General features: G+C 42.1%; 1 protein-coding gene across 1 annotated transcript in view; it reads left to right on the top strand.

The window, feature by feature from the left end:
- Nucleotides 1-18,539, top strand: part of LOC138214397 (hippocalcin-like protein 1) — a 45,619-nt gene extending 27,080 nt beyond the window's left edge. Inside the window, exons 2-5 of the mRNA XM_069175995.1 lie at nucleotides 5,020-5,188; nucleotides 7,463-7,744; nucleotides 14,147-14,252; nucleotides 15,888-18,539. Of these exons, the coding sequence (XP_069032096.1) occupies nucleotides 5,093-5,188; nucleotides 7,463-7,744; nucleotides 14,147-14,252; nucleotides 15,888-15,985 (582 nt within the window). The 5' untranslated portion in view covers nucleotides 5,020-5,092 and the 3' untranslated portion in view covers nucleotides 15,986-18,539. The remainder of the gene's footprint in view (nucleotides 1-5,019; nucleotides 5,189-7,462; nucleotides 7,745-14,146; nucleotides 14,253-15,887) is intronic.
- The last annotated feature ends 205 nt before the right edge of the window (nucleotides 18,540-18,744 follow it).

Below are 18,744 nucleotides of genomic sequence, written 5' to 3'. Positions count from 1 at the left end.
TACAAGTATGCTCATGTTTCTGGGTCGAATATTTTTTCATTTTCTTTATCCACTTTTGTTACAAGCCAATTAAAGCAAATCTTTGCTGTGTAACTACCTGCCACCAAAAAAACATCAGTTACTGTAATTAAAGTATTTTTCTCTCCAATTAAATATCTTCAAAACTTTTCTTCTCATAGAGTCAAAACCCCTTCTCCCCCCTCCACACACACACACACACACACACACTGACAGATGTACAGACTGTTTGTTTTGTGGCTGCGCTCTCCAAATGACAGATTGGAAGGCGATTATTAATTTCTACACGCTACAAAATGTGTGCGTTAATGCTCGTACGACGTGTGTGTGTTTTCCAAATACTCATCTAAGGCACAGCGATGCAGTCAGTCCCTTCTCAGCTCACTGAACTGACACAAATTACTGCTTTACGGCAACTACCAGCTGATTTCACTTATAGCTTTCAGCACTGCAGACACCGCTCAATTACTCCTCGAGGAGAAATGAATTGTGTCTGTCTTTTTCTTGAGATTGTGTGCAGGGTTGTAGACTGACTGACTGAGCTGTGGTGTGGTGATGTTTGAATAGAGGGGAAAAAACAGAGAAGCTGTGTTGGAGTTTGACGACAGGAACGAATTCTTTTCGCACACTAACTATAAAATACACTGACGTGATGTAATTCATGTTTATTTCACTTGAGCACTTAGCACCTTATAATTTCTCTTTGACCTGGTTCTTGTGCAAAAATAATAAAAAAAAGCATTGGTATTAGATAACAATGTAATTTTCAGAGTAACATGCTTGATGAAAGGGCAACATTGAAATGTCCAGTTTGACCCGATGGTGTCACTAAACCCAGAGATAATAACACACACAGTGTTTCTAAGGTGCTTTCACACCTACCCTGTTTGGTCCGGACCTTCGGACTTTTCAGTTTGGCAAATACCAAAGAAGCAGGTGGAAAAGTAACTCAGACCACCAAAGGACCAAAAATTTGGTCAGGCCAAAGAAAGTGGTCTCCATTCAGATCCAACTCAAACTTGTTTCGGTTGGTTTGCAGCGTGAAAACAATTTCTGAATGGTTCAGACTATCGGAAAAAATGCAGGAAAATTGAGAGGGCGTATTATCACTTACTAAAACAATAGAAAAAAGAAATGAAAAAAAATCAACACAGCGAAAGAAGGAAAGTGTTTAAGAAATCAAAACTCATCTTGAAAAACCTATAAAAATTACAAAATGAGAGGAAAATAAGTGCCGGTCATAACGTCATAATGATAATATAACCGCAACAAAACAATTTCTTTCAGTTGCTTTTTTCCACTTAAACTGAAGACTACCAGCTGAATTGACAACACGCCAACGTCACACACACGCCCGTCTACAAACCAATCAATGTCAACTATAGGGACGTATGTGTGTCACATAAGGTTCTTAAGTGCACTAAATTGCAATGTGAAACCAAAACAAACCGGATCCAACTTATTGACCATCACATATGATGGTACTTCAGCTGTTTACAGGTTTAGTTCGGAGCAGTGTTTTCTTTGATTGATGAAAGCAGCTCTGCAGATGAAGATGAGGCTGAGGACAATGAGGAATTTTGTGCCACTCATAACTCATCTAGTAGCAGAACCGGAGCACGACAGTGATATAACGATTTGACATTGGAAATGACATTTATACAAAGTATTCCATGATTGGTCGTAAGAAAAGTGATGAGGTGACCTCAGACAGTTTTTCAGGCTTCACGTTATTTCTTTTGGACCAGTCAGTTTCTTATGAGGATGTACTGGCAGCTAGAGTCGTGGTTGAGGCGTGAAGCAACTGTTCCTTTGAAAGCAACGATGAAACTGATTGGTTGAAGTTAGTCTGTGATAGGCGGACGGTTCATCCAATCACCTGCAAGGTATTTCAAAGGAACCTGCCCCTTCTCCAAACAGTTTCCAAGGACTTCTCTGATGGCTCTAACAAACCATGTGGCACTTCAGGTTGTTAATCCGGCTCCTATAAAAACACAATAAAAATTCTCCTTTAAAGGACTGAAATCTTACAAACAGGCACTCTTCTGGAAAACGTTGGCCTTTGGCTGCTTCTAAAATAACTTTGAAAAGCAGCTGCATCATCCAGTTTGCCCAGAAACAGCTGAAAAAGTCCCACAAAAAAAAAAATCAGTTCTTCAGGCTTCTAGTTATTTCTTTTGGACCAGTCAGTTTCCTATAAACAGGAGTATAAACTACATCTTTATGTCAGGTGACGAAATGGCCATAATACTAATTCCTACACAGAAAGGCTGCATGGATTACTGTTAATGCACAAACATGTCCTGTAATGCCTTCAGGATGAGGGACTTAATAGTGTTTCTGTGTCCGCGGCAGCTCTCACCAGGCAGCAGGCAGCGATAACACCTGCAGCGCCCACGCCGACCACCTCAGACGCATCACACACACACTCTTTGACTTTTCTCGAGTTCGTGTAAACATAAACAGGTCTGAGCTAGTTCTCACCGTCTCGCACGTATACACACAAAGTTTTCGGGGTAATTACCTAGCGCGATTGAGTAGAGGTCAGCGAGTCTCATCAGAGGTGTTCAAGGCCCACTGATACTGTAATTTTAATCACCACACACACAGAAGTAAACACTTTGATGGTTGAAACACAGGCTAATTAGCTGTGTAGAACAAGGAAGCAAAGTTAACAAGCACTTTGTTCGTTAAAAGCTGTGACAGTGTGCAGCGGCGAGAAGAAGTGGGTGAACCGAATAATCCCTTAAAAATATTTTTATGTGTAACAATACAGTCATTATCCCATAGATATAATCTCTTTGTTTATTATGAAACAGTGGCAGTTCCTTTTATTCTGCACTCTTAAAAAAATGCACATTTACATGGCTTATCCCATCAACGCAGGAACTGTCATAATCGAGAACACAAATAACGAACAACCAACCGAGAGATGATAACGGAAAGAACATTTTTATAAGTAGGGCAGCCTTAGAAAAGAGTTCCTCTTAAGTTAGGTTGTTTGAAAGACTTAAACAGTGATAAATGTCCAGCTGACATGTACTGAACTTTCCACAATTGTCAGGAAGGGCTGACGTCACAGTCGAGCCAGACGTAGTGATCATCGACACTCAGATGCAGGATGGACTGCAAGGAAAGAGGATCTCACATTAAAGGGAAGAAAAAGATTTACAACATCACTTTGTTGTTGATGAGGACAAGTTGGTCAACTCCATTAGAAGTCCAGTCATTTTAAAATGCCTCAACAGCTTAGATAGTGTCCTTTTTCAAGGTGATCATCCACAAACACTGTCCTTTTGGGATAAAAACAAGAAAGAAAACACATGAATTTCACATGTACAAAAACTCATGTCATCACATGTGACCACATAGGTACATGTGATAGACTCCCATTCAACTTCTGAATACAAAATACAAAGTCAATACATTTTTACATGGGTCATGATGGAGTTGTTATCTGAAGTCCCTCTTTCTCATTAGTTTGCAGTCCATCTAAAAATAATCCTCATTAATTAGAAAATAAGACTCAAAAAGCTGTGTTTTTGTGGCGTGTCTATTTGATTGACAGGCCTGTGCTGCAATCAGGTTTCTGCTATAGGTGGGCGGGATGCAGTGTGGTCAGGTTTCCAGTCAGATCAAGTCAACCAGCTCGTCCAAATATGGTCACTTCCACCTTCAACTGCTCCGAACTAGCAAGATGGCGGTGACTGAAATGCCGAACTGGAAGCTTGAAGTTAAACACAAAAACCACAACTTCCTATGTTTGTCTGTGATAATGTAAAAAAATAAGAAACCACTGGATATCTGAAAAGTTACATCCAAGAGAGATCTTTGTAGAAAATATTCAGTCAGTATTTCCTCTGTATTTGGATGAACAGTCTGTTTTATCAACATTCAGCCACACGTCCTCCAGGAGTCATTCATGCAAAATAATCTCATTCTAAGTACAAGAGTTACATAATTCCTAATGATTAAAAATAAAAGCAATCAAAAACCATGAAAAACACCAAAAGCAATTTTCTCCTTAACTGAAAGCTTAGAGCTCTTTGAAGTTGTAAATTAAGGGACAATATTTGTGATTTCATGTTGGGTTTTTTTCACCCCTTTAACTGTGTTTATAGTCCTTAACAAATATTACATTGCACTATCCCCTGTTAATTAAAAACACCTAAATGACATAATTTGTATTATGTGAACTAAAGGAAATGTGAGGTAAAAAGTATTCCATTTCATAGTAATGGTTTCATAGCATAGTTGAATCACTGAAATCTAATTTTATCTGACAGGTTCGGGCAGCTGAGATGAAGATTAGGAGATCTGATCACACACACACACACACACACACACACACACACACACACACACACACACACACACACACACACACACACACACACCACACAGCTGATTTGACACACAAACACACAGCTGGCCAGATAAACCCATAAAAATGTGATCAGTGGGCTAGTGTTTGACGTCACCGGGCTGCGATTATTTAACGTTTTGCGGCTGTGATGCAGCAGTTTAAAGACTTGCCGACTTGCATAACATCTCGTGTCAGGGGGATTGGGACGTGATGCTGTGACCTGGCTCGCTTTGATTTCATTACCAAAAAAAAATAAAATGCAGAAAGTCATTGCGTAAGTGTACAAAGTCACGCTGGGAATTTGTCAACGTCTTGTCGGGAACCATTTTAGGTTGTTTTGTAATAAATTCACAGCAGCTGGCAGGTGATAGATAAAACAAAACTATTTTAAACGTCTTTTTTCTAAGAACCTTCTCTTCTACTTTCCGCTGTAGCTGAGAGTCACCTCTATCTTGTCCTGCTCAACTCAAAATCCTCCTCTCTAACGCCTCCTATTTTGTGTGTCGCTGAGCGGCTCCACTGACATTTCGCTGTTTGCTGACCGTCCACATTTCACTTCTGATTTGTCACCAGAGTTCATCCTTGTCACTGCTTAATTGTTGCTGACCTCCTGTTTCCTTATCTCTGACTGACAGGTGTGAAAAGCGGCCTGGCTAGTGCTATAGTCGCTGTTGTCGTCAAGGAAACCCACAGTCCTGTCCCGTTGCCATGGGGAAACAGAACAGCAAGCTGCGGCCAGAGATGCTGCAGGACCTCCGGGAGAATACAGAGTTCTCCGACCACGAGCTGCAGGAGTGGTACAAGGTACTTCATCCACAAACTGAATACGGACATTGTTAGGACGTTATAATTCGACTCCACAACCCTTCAGAGAGAAACGGGTTTATTGAAGATTTTTGACTGAGAATAGTCGCTAGCTATTCTAGTTTTACCCAAGCCGCAGCAACAGTGACGTCACCCATTCGTTTGTTGTTGCACCAGAGGCCTGTCAATCAGACAGACATGCCCCCAAAAATGTTTGTTTTTGAGCCCTAATGTCTAATTGATGATGGAATTATTTTCAGATGGACCCCCATTAAGCTATTAAGAAAGAAGGACTTGAGTGAATGACACCATAAGATCTGAGTTATAAGAATTGACTTATGACTGATTGTATTTAATGAGTGAAGTTGAATAGGAGTCTATGGAGTCACAGGCTTTTTGGAGTCAACCCCTAGTGGCCCTCAGTGGTATTGCAGTTTATGGCACTTCCGCATTGGCATAATTTTTCAGCCCCAGAAGCGACGTCAGCTTTTATATACAGTCTGTGGTTTTACCAGAAACTAATTGACTGCGTGAATATATGTCTGACCACGCTGCATTAGGGCTTTTTTCCAATCTGTGTAGTGCTTGGGTTAGTTTTGGAGCAGCCTTTAACCAATTGGCACTTACCAGCATATAAAATATGTTGTGCACCAACACTTGTTGGAACTACTTCAGTGTCATCGCACTGGTCCCTGATTGGTCCACCACTTAGAGTGGCAGCGTGGACCTTAATGTGCCCGGGGTTTCCAGACCATAATCACAGGAAAGACTGCAGGTGTGAGCTCTCGTCGGTTGGAGTCTGTCTGCTTGCTGCTGCTACAATGGTTGATGAGAGCTGTGAGAGTGAACCAAAACAAACAACAAGCTAAAATAGGCTGCTCTGTAGGGTATCTGGTGATAATTTAATGTGGGTTCATCAGGCTGCTGATATAGGTGGGCGGGCATAGCGTTGGGTTCTCAGTCAGATTCACCCCTGCTCTTCCCTAGTTTGTCCAAATATGGTCACTTCTTACTCTAAAACAATCACTTGAACTCGAGGCTTCAAATCAGCAGTTCACAACCCAACGGGCGACATCACGGTGGGTCTCCACCTGATCACCACCAAACAACACCTGGGTAACATTTGACCACACAGATGAACACTTACAAGCAACTGAAAATGTATATGATGCAACCAAATATTCTTGGTTTGAATGTGTCACAGATTACAGTTATGAGTTAAGTGATGCTTTGAGTACACAGACATTAGTCTGTCAGTGTAGCCTGGCTTCTTCTGTGCAGACATGTGTCATCAGTAACACTGGCGGCAGCCTTGAATGTGACAGTGTTTGCCTCTGTCCAAGGCAAATCACCATCCACACTTAGTGTGTTATCCCCCAGGGAGACCAGATTAGACTTTGTCACGGTCATGATATCTCATATGGATGTGTGTGATGGCTATATGGCTTTATGCATGGATTATACCTGTGGAGCAGCTGTGCTGAATAAGATCTGTAGACGTTAAACCCGCTGCCCTCCTCCTGACCTGCTGCCCAGGTCACCTCACACCGAGAGCGGTCACGACTCTCACCAGATTAACAGCTCCCGGATGCTGGTGATGGCGCATTATATTCCACAGGATATGAAGATGCTCAAGGACTCTGAGAATTTATCCGGCTTGTCTTTTTTTGCCGGGATTTATTGCCCATAAATCTGCGCTTCCAATCGGAAAGCCTTACTAAGCACTCTCGCTCTCTCAGATATGTCTGGCAATAGAAGAAACAAAGTATTATTAAGAGCACAGCCATGTTGGCTTCCCACTTAAACCTGTGACAACATTTAATATGACATTAAAAAAAAAGTAATTCCAGCCGTCAAATTGGGACAATGACTTTGTCACCTCGCTGCCCCTGTCTGGAAGATAGTCGTAAAAAAGAGCTTTACTGTATTTCTGCCGAACAAAGACCGAGACTGACGTGACTTTTGACTCCCTTTTCTTCTTAAGCACAATGCCGCTTTATCAAATGTGGCAGCATGAAAAGAAGAAGAAGGTGTTTTCTCTCAACTAGCCAAGGCTAAGCTCCTTTTCCAAAAAAGTGCTTCTTCAGTGTGTTTGTAATGAGGAGATACACGGATTAACATTTCCTGCTCAAAGTTTTGGTACAGACATTTGATTCCCGATTGTTTCAATGATTTTTTTGGGGGGGGTCAGTAATAATAGAATGAGTTGTATTATATTATCTTGAAGACTAAAAACAGAGCCTCGTCTCACCTCCCCTCTTTCCTTTACTTCAGGGTTTCTTGAAGGATTGCCCCAGTGGGACCCTGAACGTGGAGGAGTTCAAGAAGATCTACGCCAACTTCTTCCCCTACGGTGACGCCTCCAAGTTCGCTGAGCACGTCTTCCGAACCTTCGACACCAACGGCGACGGGACGATAGACTTCCGGGAGTTCATCATCGCCTTGAGCGTGACGTCGCGGGGAAAGCTGGAGCAGAAGCTGAAATGGGCCTTCAGTATGTACGACCTGGACGGAAACGGGTACATCAGCCGTGACGAGATGCTGGAGATTGTACAGGTGAGCATGGGATGCTGGGTAGTATCATTTGAAGCGAAAGGATGCTTGACTTCGTTTTTTCTTTTGAAATAAGCGTGCTTCTGTTAAGATTTTATTTTCATAGCAGGTCGTTCTCTGGTCTCAGGTGCTGAAAGTAGGATTGTCCCATATGGGGGACATGGATCCTTCCAGCTGCCTCACACTGGAGCGGTGGAAGTCTACATCTATGGAAATAGACTTGGTACAACTTTGTCATAGGGGCATTGTAGCAAGTACTTCTACACCTCCATTAAGCCTTTAAAAATGCTCAAAATCTTTGGTCCTGACCTTTAACAGTTCCTTTCTGGAAGGAAATACATAAAGCTTTGCAAATAGTATCGCAGGTGGACATCACAGTTAAAAACTAGATTAATAATTGGGTTGCCCCGCCAGCAGGATTTATTACCTCTAAAAATGCAGCTTTTTATTTTTTGTCTTTTTATTCCTGACTAATAGACTAGAAGTTGTCAACATGGGGGCATATGGACGGAAAGGTAACTTTTTGATTGGACAATTTGGATGATGTCATCCTGCATCACCCAAACCAATGTGGGGAATCAAAACCCGCTGACTCTGGTCATGTCACCTTTTACTGGTTGTTTACACATACATGAACCAAAAGAACTATGACTGCTTATTGATAATCGAGTAACAACAGTGCATGTTAAAGTCTGAAATACATTAGTCAATACTGTAAGTCAGCTGGTTGGGTAGAAAAGAAACAGACAGTCTGAGAAGAGACAAACAGTCAACCGGCAAAAGGAATAGTCAACTTTCAGAAGTACTGGATCCTAAATGTCCCATAATGCAGCACGTTTCTATTGCCCTGTCCAAATACCCATGTGTTCCCAAGTTCATGCAAGTCGTGTGTAGTAATCTTCAGGGCTCAGCCAAGACAAGCCTGATGACATAATAGGGGTTGCATTATTTTCTCAGACAAAGCTCCTCCAAAGCCACAGATGACACTGTGTACACACTCTGAGTAATACTCCCACATGAGGACTCCTCTGAAGTGTTAAGCTGATGGAGTTTCCCCTTTTTAATAAGCGTAGAGGACCCTAACATAATATCAGTCTCTTAGCTGCCAAACATGACTTTTTAATTGATGCATCCAGATTCAATACGATAATCTGTACGGTTCCCGAGTACGACTGCCCACCTCCCAACTCCCGTTTGCTTACGTAATCATCCACATGATACTTGTATATGCAGTCAAAATGTGCGCCAAATCAAATTGATATAGTTCCTACGGCTAACTTTGCAATGGAGTTCTCCTTCACATTACTGCTGCTTCTGTTCTGAATGTACAGACACAAGGACACTCGGCTCTCTCGCCTGTCTTCAAACCTCATCTGTCATGCAAGGAAGCGGATGTGAGTGTCGAGATGTGCCCACATAGGCAGATTTATGAACACGCAGGGACAAACAGTCGAGTATCCTCCTCAGCAGAACGCTCTCTCACATCTACAGCTTTCTCTCACATCTGAAGAGTACCGCATCCGAGTACCTAATCTGGACCTGAGTCCGCCTCCTCCAGTTCAGAAATGTTACACGAGAGGGTGTGCTTGCAGTGATGCTCACGGACCTGAACGCATCACCGTCGTACCAATAATGAGGTTAAATCACACCCTAAGTGTAAAATTGCTATTATACAAGTTGCCAACTAAATAAAAAATGTAATCTCAATGTATTTATTTTGCGGGGCAATTTTCTCTCAAAATACAAAACTTTTTGTTCGTGCAATCTCCTTTTCCATGGCAATACATGGGGGTTGACTAAGAACTGGAAAACAATCACTTGCGTCATGTATGTAATGTATGCGATGTTTACCACTCCAGGGAGTAGGTCGACCCTTCGTAACAACCTTAGCAACAGAGACGAGATCCAGTCCATTTAATGGGTTTCTAGAGATCGTTTCTCACGCTGAATAAATACAACACATAGAAACACTAAACTGCTCAGCTAGCTCAATCTTGTTATAACGAAGATATCTGCTGAAAAAATAAATCCATGGACACAGATGTTTTTTTAAGATGGTAGCGTCATGTCACACACTCACCGGACTGTGGTCAAGTGAGCCTTCATGTGTTAAAACCCATGGTTTTGGATTTGAAGTCCGCGACTGTCCGTGGTGTTATGGTACGGGTGCCCGGAGCGACACAAATGAAACTTAGCAAATGTACCAGACTTTGGGCTCAAACTCGAGTACGGTACAGAGTACCAAACGTGTCATAAAATCACGTAGTGCAGGTGATAGGATAATATGCTTAAATAACAAAAACTGCCTCATCAGACGTTTACAAGTGTTTTCTTGCTTACTGTTTCAAGTGCACCTTAAAACTTCCCTGAAGCCTAATGTGCAGAGCACTGTTCATGTTATTTAGAGCAGCAAATCACAACTCCATGACTCCTGCAATACCAAGAGCAGACTTATGATATAGGCCCACTTCAATTATGTAAGTTAATACACTCGTTTAAGTAGGCGCAGCGAGGCTCAAGTACAGATATGTTCGGATCTAATAGATGCACTGAGTGCAATATTGGCAACAGTTTGCCGCAAGACCGTTAAGTACGGCGCTACATTAGTGCTGCGAGTAATCCTTTCACTGTTGAAGAGGAGCATGTTGAGATATTGGACCGAGGATCTTGCTGTATGTTTTGTGCGTGTGTGTGTTTCTGGGTTCTCGTGGATTAGCAAGTTAAATTTAACCAGAGTTTATCCCTGAGTGTGCAGAATACCGGGATTATCCCCCAGCTCATTGAGGTTACGCACCGTTAGAGAGAGGAGGGGACCATTGTTTCGTCGTGTGGGGAGAGACGGACAGATAGTCGTGACCGAGGAGGTCAGATTTGTTTTACACCACATGGTCGCACCAACAGACCACACCTCCACCCCACACGACCCGATGGAGTACACGCGTCCACCACAGTCACCGCTGTTCAAACCTGGTATCAGGGCCTGTCCTAACATTGATTGAACATGGTAAAGGGGCATAAGTATAACGTATAAAACCTGTAAAAATAAGCATTTCATATCCCCTAAATGTTGATCTCGATGCTTAATGAAGAAATGAAGCTAACACTTATAATGTAGTCGTTCATGCGTTTTGGTTCTTCCGCTCCCAACACAACAGAGTCACAGTCTTCAAGTTGATAACAAGCAGTGGCCTTCATTTAGGTTCTAGATGACCGTCTCCGTGTGGTCGAGTCACTTTTTCTTCCCATTAGAGTTGCATTGTTTTATTTCTGCTCTGTAATAACGAGCACCGGGAGGTCATTCCTACAGGATTCCCTCTGGTCATGGAATTTCATTGAATTTTAAGAAGTCTATTGCAGACGTGGGGTCTCAGGGGGTTTGATCTTTTTGGAGTGCCAAGTCATGAAATATCAGGGAGTTTTGTTTGACGAATGTTTTCATTTTAGTTGACATTTATCAAAATGTAATATTTTTTTGTCACATTATTTCACACGTTTCACATATTTCCTGCGAGGTTTTATCCACTTTGCGCTCATCGACAAAGGCAAACATTCCAGGAAAATGTAAATTTCAAGTGATTTGGCTGTAAAAGATGACCTCAAAGAAAACAGAAAGGTTTGGCTTTTTTTACATTCATTATGGTTCATGGAAATTGTGGATTTTAATCATGGGAATTCAGGAAATTTAACATTTGACTTTGAGTGTGAACCCTGTATCGTCCCGACTGATGGATGATTTCTGTTCTCAGATTGTCTGAAGTTTTTATCCCGTGTAGATTTTGGGGAACTGTCACAAATATATGACACCGTGTGTGGCAGGTTAAACAGTATTCAAATCTTCACCTGGAATTGGCTCTGTATCATAAGCAGTAAACTTCCTACAAGAAACCTTTGATGAAAGATTTATTCTAATGAGTCCTGACGAGTAATGAGTCCTGACAAACCTGTTAGAATTTAGGTTCTCTTCAAGGTCAATTTGTAAAAAGTGATTTAAAGTGGTACCAGATTGCACTTGGAAATACAGTTTATTTTGTTCCTGTTGAGGCTTCGGTATCTGAACTCACCACTCACTTCAACCAACGTTTCGAGAAGCCACTTCTCCAGATAACGACGAGAGTGACACCTTTATGGAGGAGAATTGGTTTGTCTCAGAAACTCTTCCTCTGAATCACACATTCTCTTTGTTCCTGAGAGCTCGCTAACTGGGGAACCTTTCTCCTTTGGAGGTGGGTGATAGCTGACTGATAGTCACGTCACCGTCGCTGCCTGATTTGTGCCGGCTACCCGATCGGTTCTGCACGGTGTTCGGCACATGCATAGAATTTTAACCCTGTTTTCGACGCTGCTCGATCCCTTCCATGTGGGATTTATAATTTGTTTACGTTGCTTTATTTTCACCAGTGACACGAGACTGAGCTGTGTCTCAGATGGTGCTTGCAGTAATGTGTATGATGCATGTCAGGATTAACTAGTGACTCCGGTCTGTCTTTCTGTGTTAGCCGTGATGGACGGGCGACCTGTCCAAGGTGTACCGTTCCTTCGCCATAGTCAGCTCGTTGGATGGATTCATGAAGCTTTTTCTAGATATTGTCCCTGTAGTCCACTTTTTTTTTAGCTCTTTAATTGTAAGTCATATTTTTGGGGAATTGCTCACGTGACACGTCAACAATTTTTCTAAACTTGACAACTTTTATAATGTTTTACTTGACACTGACCAATAGGAGCCCAAAGCACTAAATGACAACCATACAGTCCTCTCGGTGACCTTTATTTTTCTCTGTCAGGCTTTGCAGAACACAAGTCACTCAGGATCTTGCAGGCCATTGCTTGTTGACATTTTTGTTTCCAGTAGCACCTCCCTCTCTATGACATCACGCAGGTCATTGAAGATGGGCAGCTATGATTGTTTGCTCAACCAAAGTGGAGTCTTGTCATGTGTCTCGAACAAATCACAGCAAGAATTAATGACTTTATAAACGACTAAACTGACGCAGTGGCTACTTTATTAGACAAGAATTTCGGAGGTTTCCTGTCGGGCACATCTGAGGACACCTTTGATTACAGACGTGACACCTGGCGCTACTGTTGGCATTCATTTGTTTTTAGTAAAAGGTTTAAAGGACTATTGCACCCCATAGACTGATATAAAAGTATACGCGTGAAAAATGAGCCCAATGAGGAAGTGTCTTAAACTGTAATACCACTAAGTGCCAGTAGAGGTTTGGCTCCAAAAAGCGTCCAGCTCCATAGACTCCCATTGAACTTCTATCCTGAAATTCAAAGTCAGCTAATTATTTCCACAAGTTGTTTCCATGTTACTCACTAAAGTCACTCCATCTGAAAATAAGCCAGTCATTAACAAGAAAAGAAGCCTCAAAAATACATGTTTTACAGACATGTTTGATTGACAGGTCTGAGCTGCAGTCAGGCTATCGGTTTGACGTAGTATCGTTGGGTTCCCAATCAGATCGAGTCAGATCCACCGCTCACGCCTCCCCAGCTCATCCAAATATGGTCACTTCTGGGTCCAAACCGTTTCGAACTAGTAAGATGGCGCCGACCAAAATCCCCTTACTGTTGGTTGCCGCTTGTTACACACTAAAGAAGCCATAGCTTTAGGCATACCTATATTTGTCAGTTTGAAAAATATCTAATTAAAAAGCTGTTGATTATTTGCATGTGTAACCCTTTTTACCATTGTTTGGTCTTGAGAGATGTGCAGTGTTTTTTATTTCTCCCCCCTTTTGTTGGAGGAACATGTGAACTCTGAGTTTAGTCCAGGCAGATAATGTTTTAGAGGCGGTCTTACCGAAAAGCACAACGGGCTTATTTTCCTGCAAGCACCTTCCTCAGCGAGGCAGCTGCCGTGACACCGATCTGCAGCCAGTTTTACACCCTATCCTCCCAGCGGAGGAAATTTAACGGGCAAGTAAGCTGATTTTAGATCGGTGCCTGAGGCCGTCTGATACTCGGAGCTCCTCCGCGCTCACTTTGCAGAGGTTAATTTAATGCTATCAGGGGACGCGAGGCGCTTGTATCGGTCAACAGATAGAGATGTATCAGATCAATACTGTAAGCTCTGCTCGTAAGCCCCTCCGCCACCACCCTCCCCACCCCCCCCGCTGGTACGACGGTGTGCTCGAACAGGCGTACAGACCCTCCGTGGGTATTTGTGGAGAAGCAGCCCAGGGAGCAGCTCTCAGCATCAGGAGGAACAAATGTCAGTGAATCATGTGGACTTTAAGAAAGGCTGTTTATGAGCATCTGCAGAGCTGCAGCAACTCTGTTTCTCTTCTGTTCTCCTGCTGCGTCGCCTTAATGGGCCCCCGCTGGCTTCAATTGACTGGTCTGTCTTGTTCTCCCACCACCACCACCCCGTCTCCCTCCCTCCCTCCCTCCGTCTCTCAGGCCATCTACAAGATGGTGTCATCCGTGATGAAGATGCCAGAGGATGAATCCACGCCGGAGAAGAGGACGGATAAGATCTTCAGACAAATGGACCTCAATAATGACGGTGAGAGGAGGAAGTGGCAGCACGGAGGGATGCTTTGTTGACGATAATCGATGAAATGTGCTCATTGTTTTTAAGAAACTTTGCAGAGAAGTTCAAACAGCATGTTAGTTTTTATTTCAGTGTGATAGCAAAACATCCCAACATGGGATTTCAAGAGACACGACGACAAAGAACATCATCTTCAATTCATATAAACACCAAACCAAAAGGGGAAGAAATCAGTTTCTTTACTTTGAAATACTTTTTTTTTTTTTTTTGTAAATTTTACAATGAATTGCAGTAAAAGGCCAAAAGTTTTGATGAGTCATCCTGTTTTATTTGAACTACAAAACAAGAAAAACTTTAGTCTCCAAACTTTGAGCCAATTAAGACCAATCCATCATGTTTGAATGACGCAGCCTGTCTGAGTCCTTTTACAGCTACATTTTCTAACGTCTGCTTCCAGCCGGAGAACGCTCCGCGTCACAAAGGAAAAATCATCACAAACTGTTTTAATGAACATGAGAGTGACTTCTGTGGTCCCCAGATCTGAATCCAGCAGAGTGCTTTTGACAAATTTGTACAAATGATGTGATGCAATTGTGTCGACATGGAGCCGAAACTCAAAGGGATGGAAGCCTTCCTTTGAGTTTCAGCTCCATGTCGACATGTTGAGAACAACAAGAACTAAAACAAGTCCCTTTATACGTTTCCAACAGTTTTACTTCTTTCTCCCAGTTTTGACATCATATTAATCAGTCCTTCCAGGACCATCACAATAATTAACATAGATCAGAGCCTTTTCTGCAATATTTGCAGGAGCTTACAATTTTTGCAAAATTGCAGTGATTTTTCCACAAAACAATTTCGCCAACAGAACCAACACTGAAAGTGTTGTAAAGCAGCCTTCCCGAACAAAATTCGCTTTATTAACAAAAAAACGAATTTACAATCAGCAAGTTTCTACTTCCTCTTCTTTCACCACCAAAACAAACTCTGTTCACCGCAGGAAACCAGAACAAGTGAGGAAACCGGAAGTGACGGGGTTTGTGGGAAATGTGGTCTTCTCGTTAAAAGTAGGAACACTGCAGGTTAAACTCGTTTTACAGAGACTTCACTTTGTTTTTGTGCATCCAGTTTATGTTGAATTAAAAATAATTAAACAGCATTTAAAGCTCTTATTTTGACAGCAGATGCAGCTTTTGTGTTTTATAGGACAGTCACAGACTGTAACGTAAAGCTGCGTCACTTTTATGAATTATTTTGTAAATTTAATCCTCGTGGTTCTCTAAATTCAATGAATATATATATAAAAAAAAAAGATTAACAGAAAATAAATATTGATGTGATGTGCAGCATGCTTATTATTAAAGGAAGTGATCACGTTTGACTCTTTATCTAGCAGTTGTTAAAACAAAATGATAGTCTTTTAGTCTAAAATGTTAGTCAAATGCTCGCAATTTTACGGCAAAACCTCACTTAAAAAGTTACATAACAATTTAATTTTAAATCTACTGCAGAATCAAGCATTTTGTAATGCAACAATCACAAAAAGACTCCTGGAGGGACTAATTAAGATCCTCAAATCGTCCATTTTGTAGTTTAACCGTCATATTCCCACAAATGAACGCCCGTCTTTCTGTTTTTCTCTCGCAGGAAAGTTATCCCTGGAGGAGTTTATCAAAGGTGCCAAAAGCGACCCCTCCATCGTGCGGCTACTCCAGTGCGACCCCAGCTCGGCCTCCCAGTTCTGAAGCCGCCCCGCTGCGACCTCAACCTCCCCTCCATTTTTATTTTTTTTCCCCTCACCTTCTCTCTGTTGCTATTGACACAGTCACTCAAATCAATGCATGATGGTTCTCGTCTCTCATCTCATCTTTTTTTTTTTTTTTTTTTTTTTTTTTTTGTTGTTGTTGTGTGGGAGGATGATGGAGGAGAAGGAGGAGGAGGAGGAGGAGGAGGAGGAGAACAACAAGTCTTCACCATCATTTTGTATTTGTGGGGGAAATGAATGGACGTGTTCCAGATAATGTTCCAGAATATTTATCTCTCTCTCTCTCTGGAACGTCGGCTTTCCAGGGAGCTGATGACGAAGGGTGGATGTTTTTGTTTTTGTTTTGTTTTTTTGCAGGGTGGGGACGGATCGGTTCTCCTCCACCACACACATGTATATCATGTATATACTGTATGTCTGTGTATATCATAAGATGAGGTACATTCTTCTCGACACTCTGACATTGACAGGCAGTATTATGTAGCACAGCTTCCTGGTCTGACCCGATTGGTTGGTCGGGTCTTACGATCTTTCGTTGAGAAATAGGAAGATCCCATTTTGGTTTTTATTGATATCTACTGGCATTTTTTGTTGATTTTTATTTAAGTTGAAGTGCTTTTTTTTTTCCCTTCACGTGTATATACTTTTTTCCTCCTTTCATGTCGTCTTATTTATTCATTTTTATTCTCATTATCGTGCTTTTACTTTGAGATGTCTTTGAAGATGTTCCAGTTTACACACACACAGAGAGAGAGAGAGAGAGAGAGAGAGATGGTCTATGTGTCGAAGAGTACGGACGTTGAAACTCCCATGATGCATTTGATCAATGACACCAGTAACACATACCGTTCATGTGTTTATAAGAGTGTGGCTGTGCGTTGTCGGTCCTGAATGCGTGTGCGTGTGCATGTGTGCTTGAGGCTCAACTTTTACAGTATTATCATGTGTTGTTTTCTTAATTTGTAAGTATTTTAAAGGTATCTTTAATAACGAAGCAGTAAACTTAAAATAGTCGTAACCTGTCACTATACTGCATGATCCTACCGACCGGACGGAAAAACCAGTTTCACGCACAGTGGTATCGTTTTTTTTTGTTTTTTTTTTGTAGCTCCGCAGCCTCCGCAGCACCGGACCGAGGCCCGAAATGATCCGATGTTTGGTCTTTGCTTTGGGATGACCCCTCCCCGCTGCCGCCCCCCTCCCCTCCCCTCCCCTCCCCTCTTCCCTCCACCTCCCCCCGCGCTCTCTCCTTCCTTTCCTCTGACAGACAGAGAACTCACTAAGGGCTCGTTCATCACTCTCCAGCTTGAATGCTTTTTCTAAACCTCCCGGATTAGTCGGCGGCGCAGAGCAGCGCGACGAAGGGGACGCCAGATTTTAGGGTTTCCAGACGCACGTGGAGAGACGTCAGTGGCTGCGTTTACATCCTTGGGGATGTCATTTATAATTTATATATACCAGGAATTTCACATATTAAACACAAGACTTGCGTGTTTAATCGTTTAATATTTGTGTTTTAAAGGTTTCCGGAGTGAATGAAACATTGCAAACATGATTTAAAAACCAAAACCTGAAACACATGTAGACCCAGCCACTGTCCGCAGCCCAGCCAGCACCGCGCTCACATATCACACCATGAACGCCCTCGTCGTCAGGTCACTGTTGCCATCTTCTGTTAAACACACACACTTTCCCGATTCAATGTGTGAAGTGGGTAAACATAGGGCAAACAGACAAAAACGGTCCGTTAAAACGTGATATGGGGTCTGGATTTGATCAACAATTAATAGAATAGTTATTAGCAAATTTCATCATAGAAATACTCGATTTTTACTGAAACATCAGCGTGATATAATAATAATGATAAACTTGAGTTGCTTTACAGAGGAAGGTAAAAGCAAAGACATAAAATAGGATAATGTCGTTAATAAGGCAAGTTTGCAATTAAAACAAACTGGGCATGAAAACAAGACTTATAAAAGTAAAAATAAAAAGTATTGAACAAAGATACAATTAATTAATTAAAAGCGTGATCACACAAGTAAGTCTTGAGCTGTTTCTTAAAACTGTTAACAGAAGTTGCTGTTTAATATATTGTATTTAACCACCTCACACACTGAATTTCTGTGTAAATGGGGGCAAAGTGAACCATCACCACGAATCTGAGAGCTGTCCTGCTGCAGCTGCGTCCGTCAAGACTCATCTGTAGTGAAGTCGTACTGAACATTTTGCACAAGAGCTTCTTACCAGCCGCACCTCTGCTTTGGGGATCCTTTAGTGTCACTGCCTCCTGCTGGTAGGATAAGGAACAGCAGTTGCTCCTCCCTGATCCACTACGGTTATAAACCCCCTTTTCTATTCTCACTGCCTCCGATGAACTGGTACCTTGTGTTGGGTAAATACCTTCTTTCTTCCTCCCTAAAAACTTCCCTTTCCTTCTTCCTATTTTTTCTGTTGCATGAAAACCTCAGGTGAGGATGTCATGTTTGTTCCGTTGGACCTGAAAATCGAAATATACCTGTGTTTCAAAGCTGCACGTGTGGCCCGTGTAATCATTTATATAAGATATGTGAGGAATGCAATAGAGAAGCTGTGTCTGGTCTCCCGGCTGAACATTACCACACATCAAAAGTACATGTGAAGGTCTTTACTAACCTGTCAGGATCTGCGAGTCTGAGTAGAACCAGTCGTACCCGTCAGGTCGCCTGCTGCTGCCGCCATTATCACATGAAACGTTTT

This window comes from Embiotoca jacksoni, unplaced genomic scaffold, assembly GCF_022577435.1.
Source record: "Embiotoca jacksoni isolate LCO1_2020_lvr unplaced genomic scaffold, fEmbJac1.0.p SCAF_7, whole genome shotgun sequence".
In the NCBI taxonomy this organism is placed as follows: domain Eukaryota; kingdom Metazoa; phylum Chordata; class Actinopteri; family Embiotocidae; genus Embiotoca; species Embiotoca jacksoni.
This window is presented reverse-complemented; position numbering and strand designations above follow the sequence as displayed.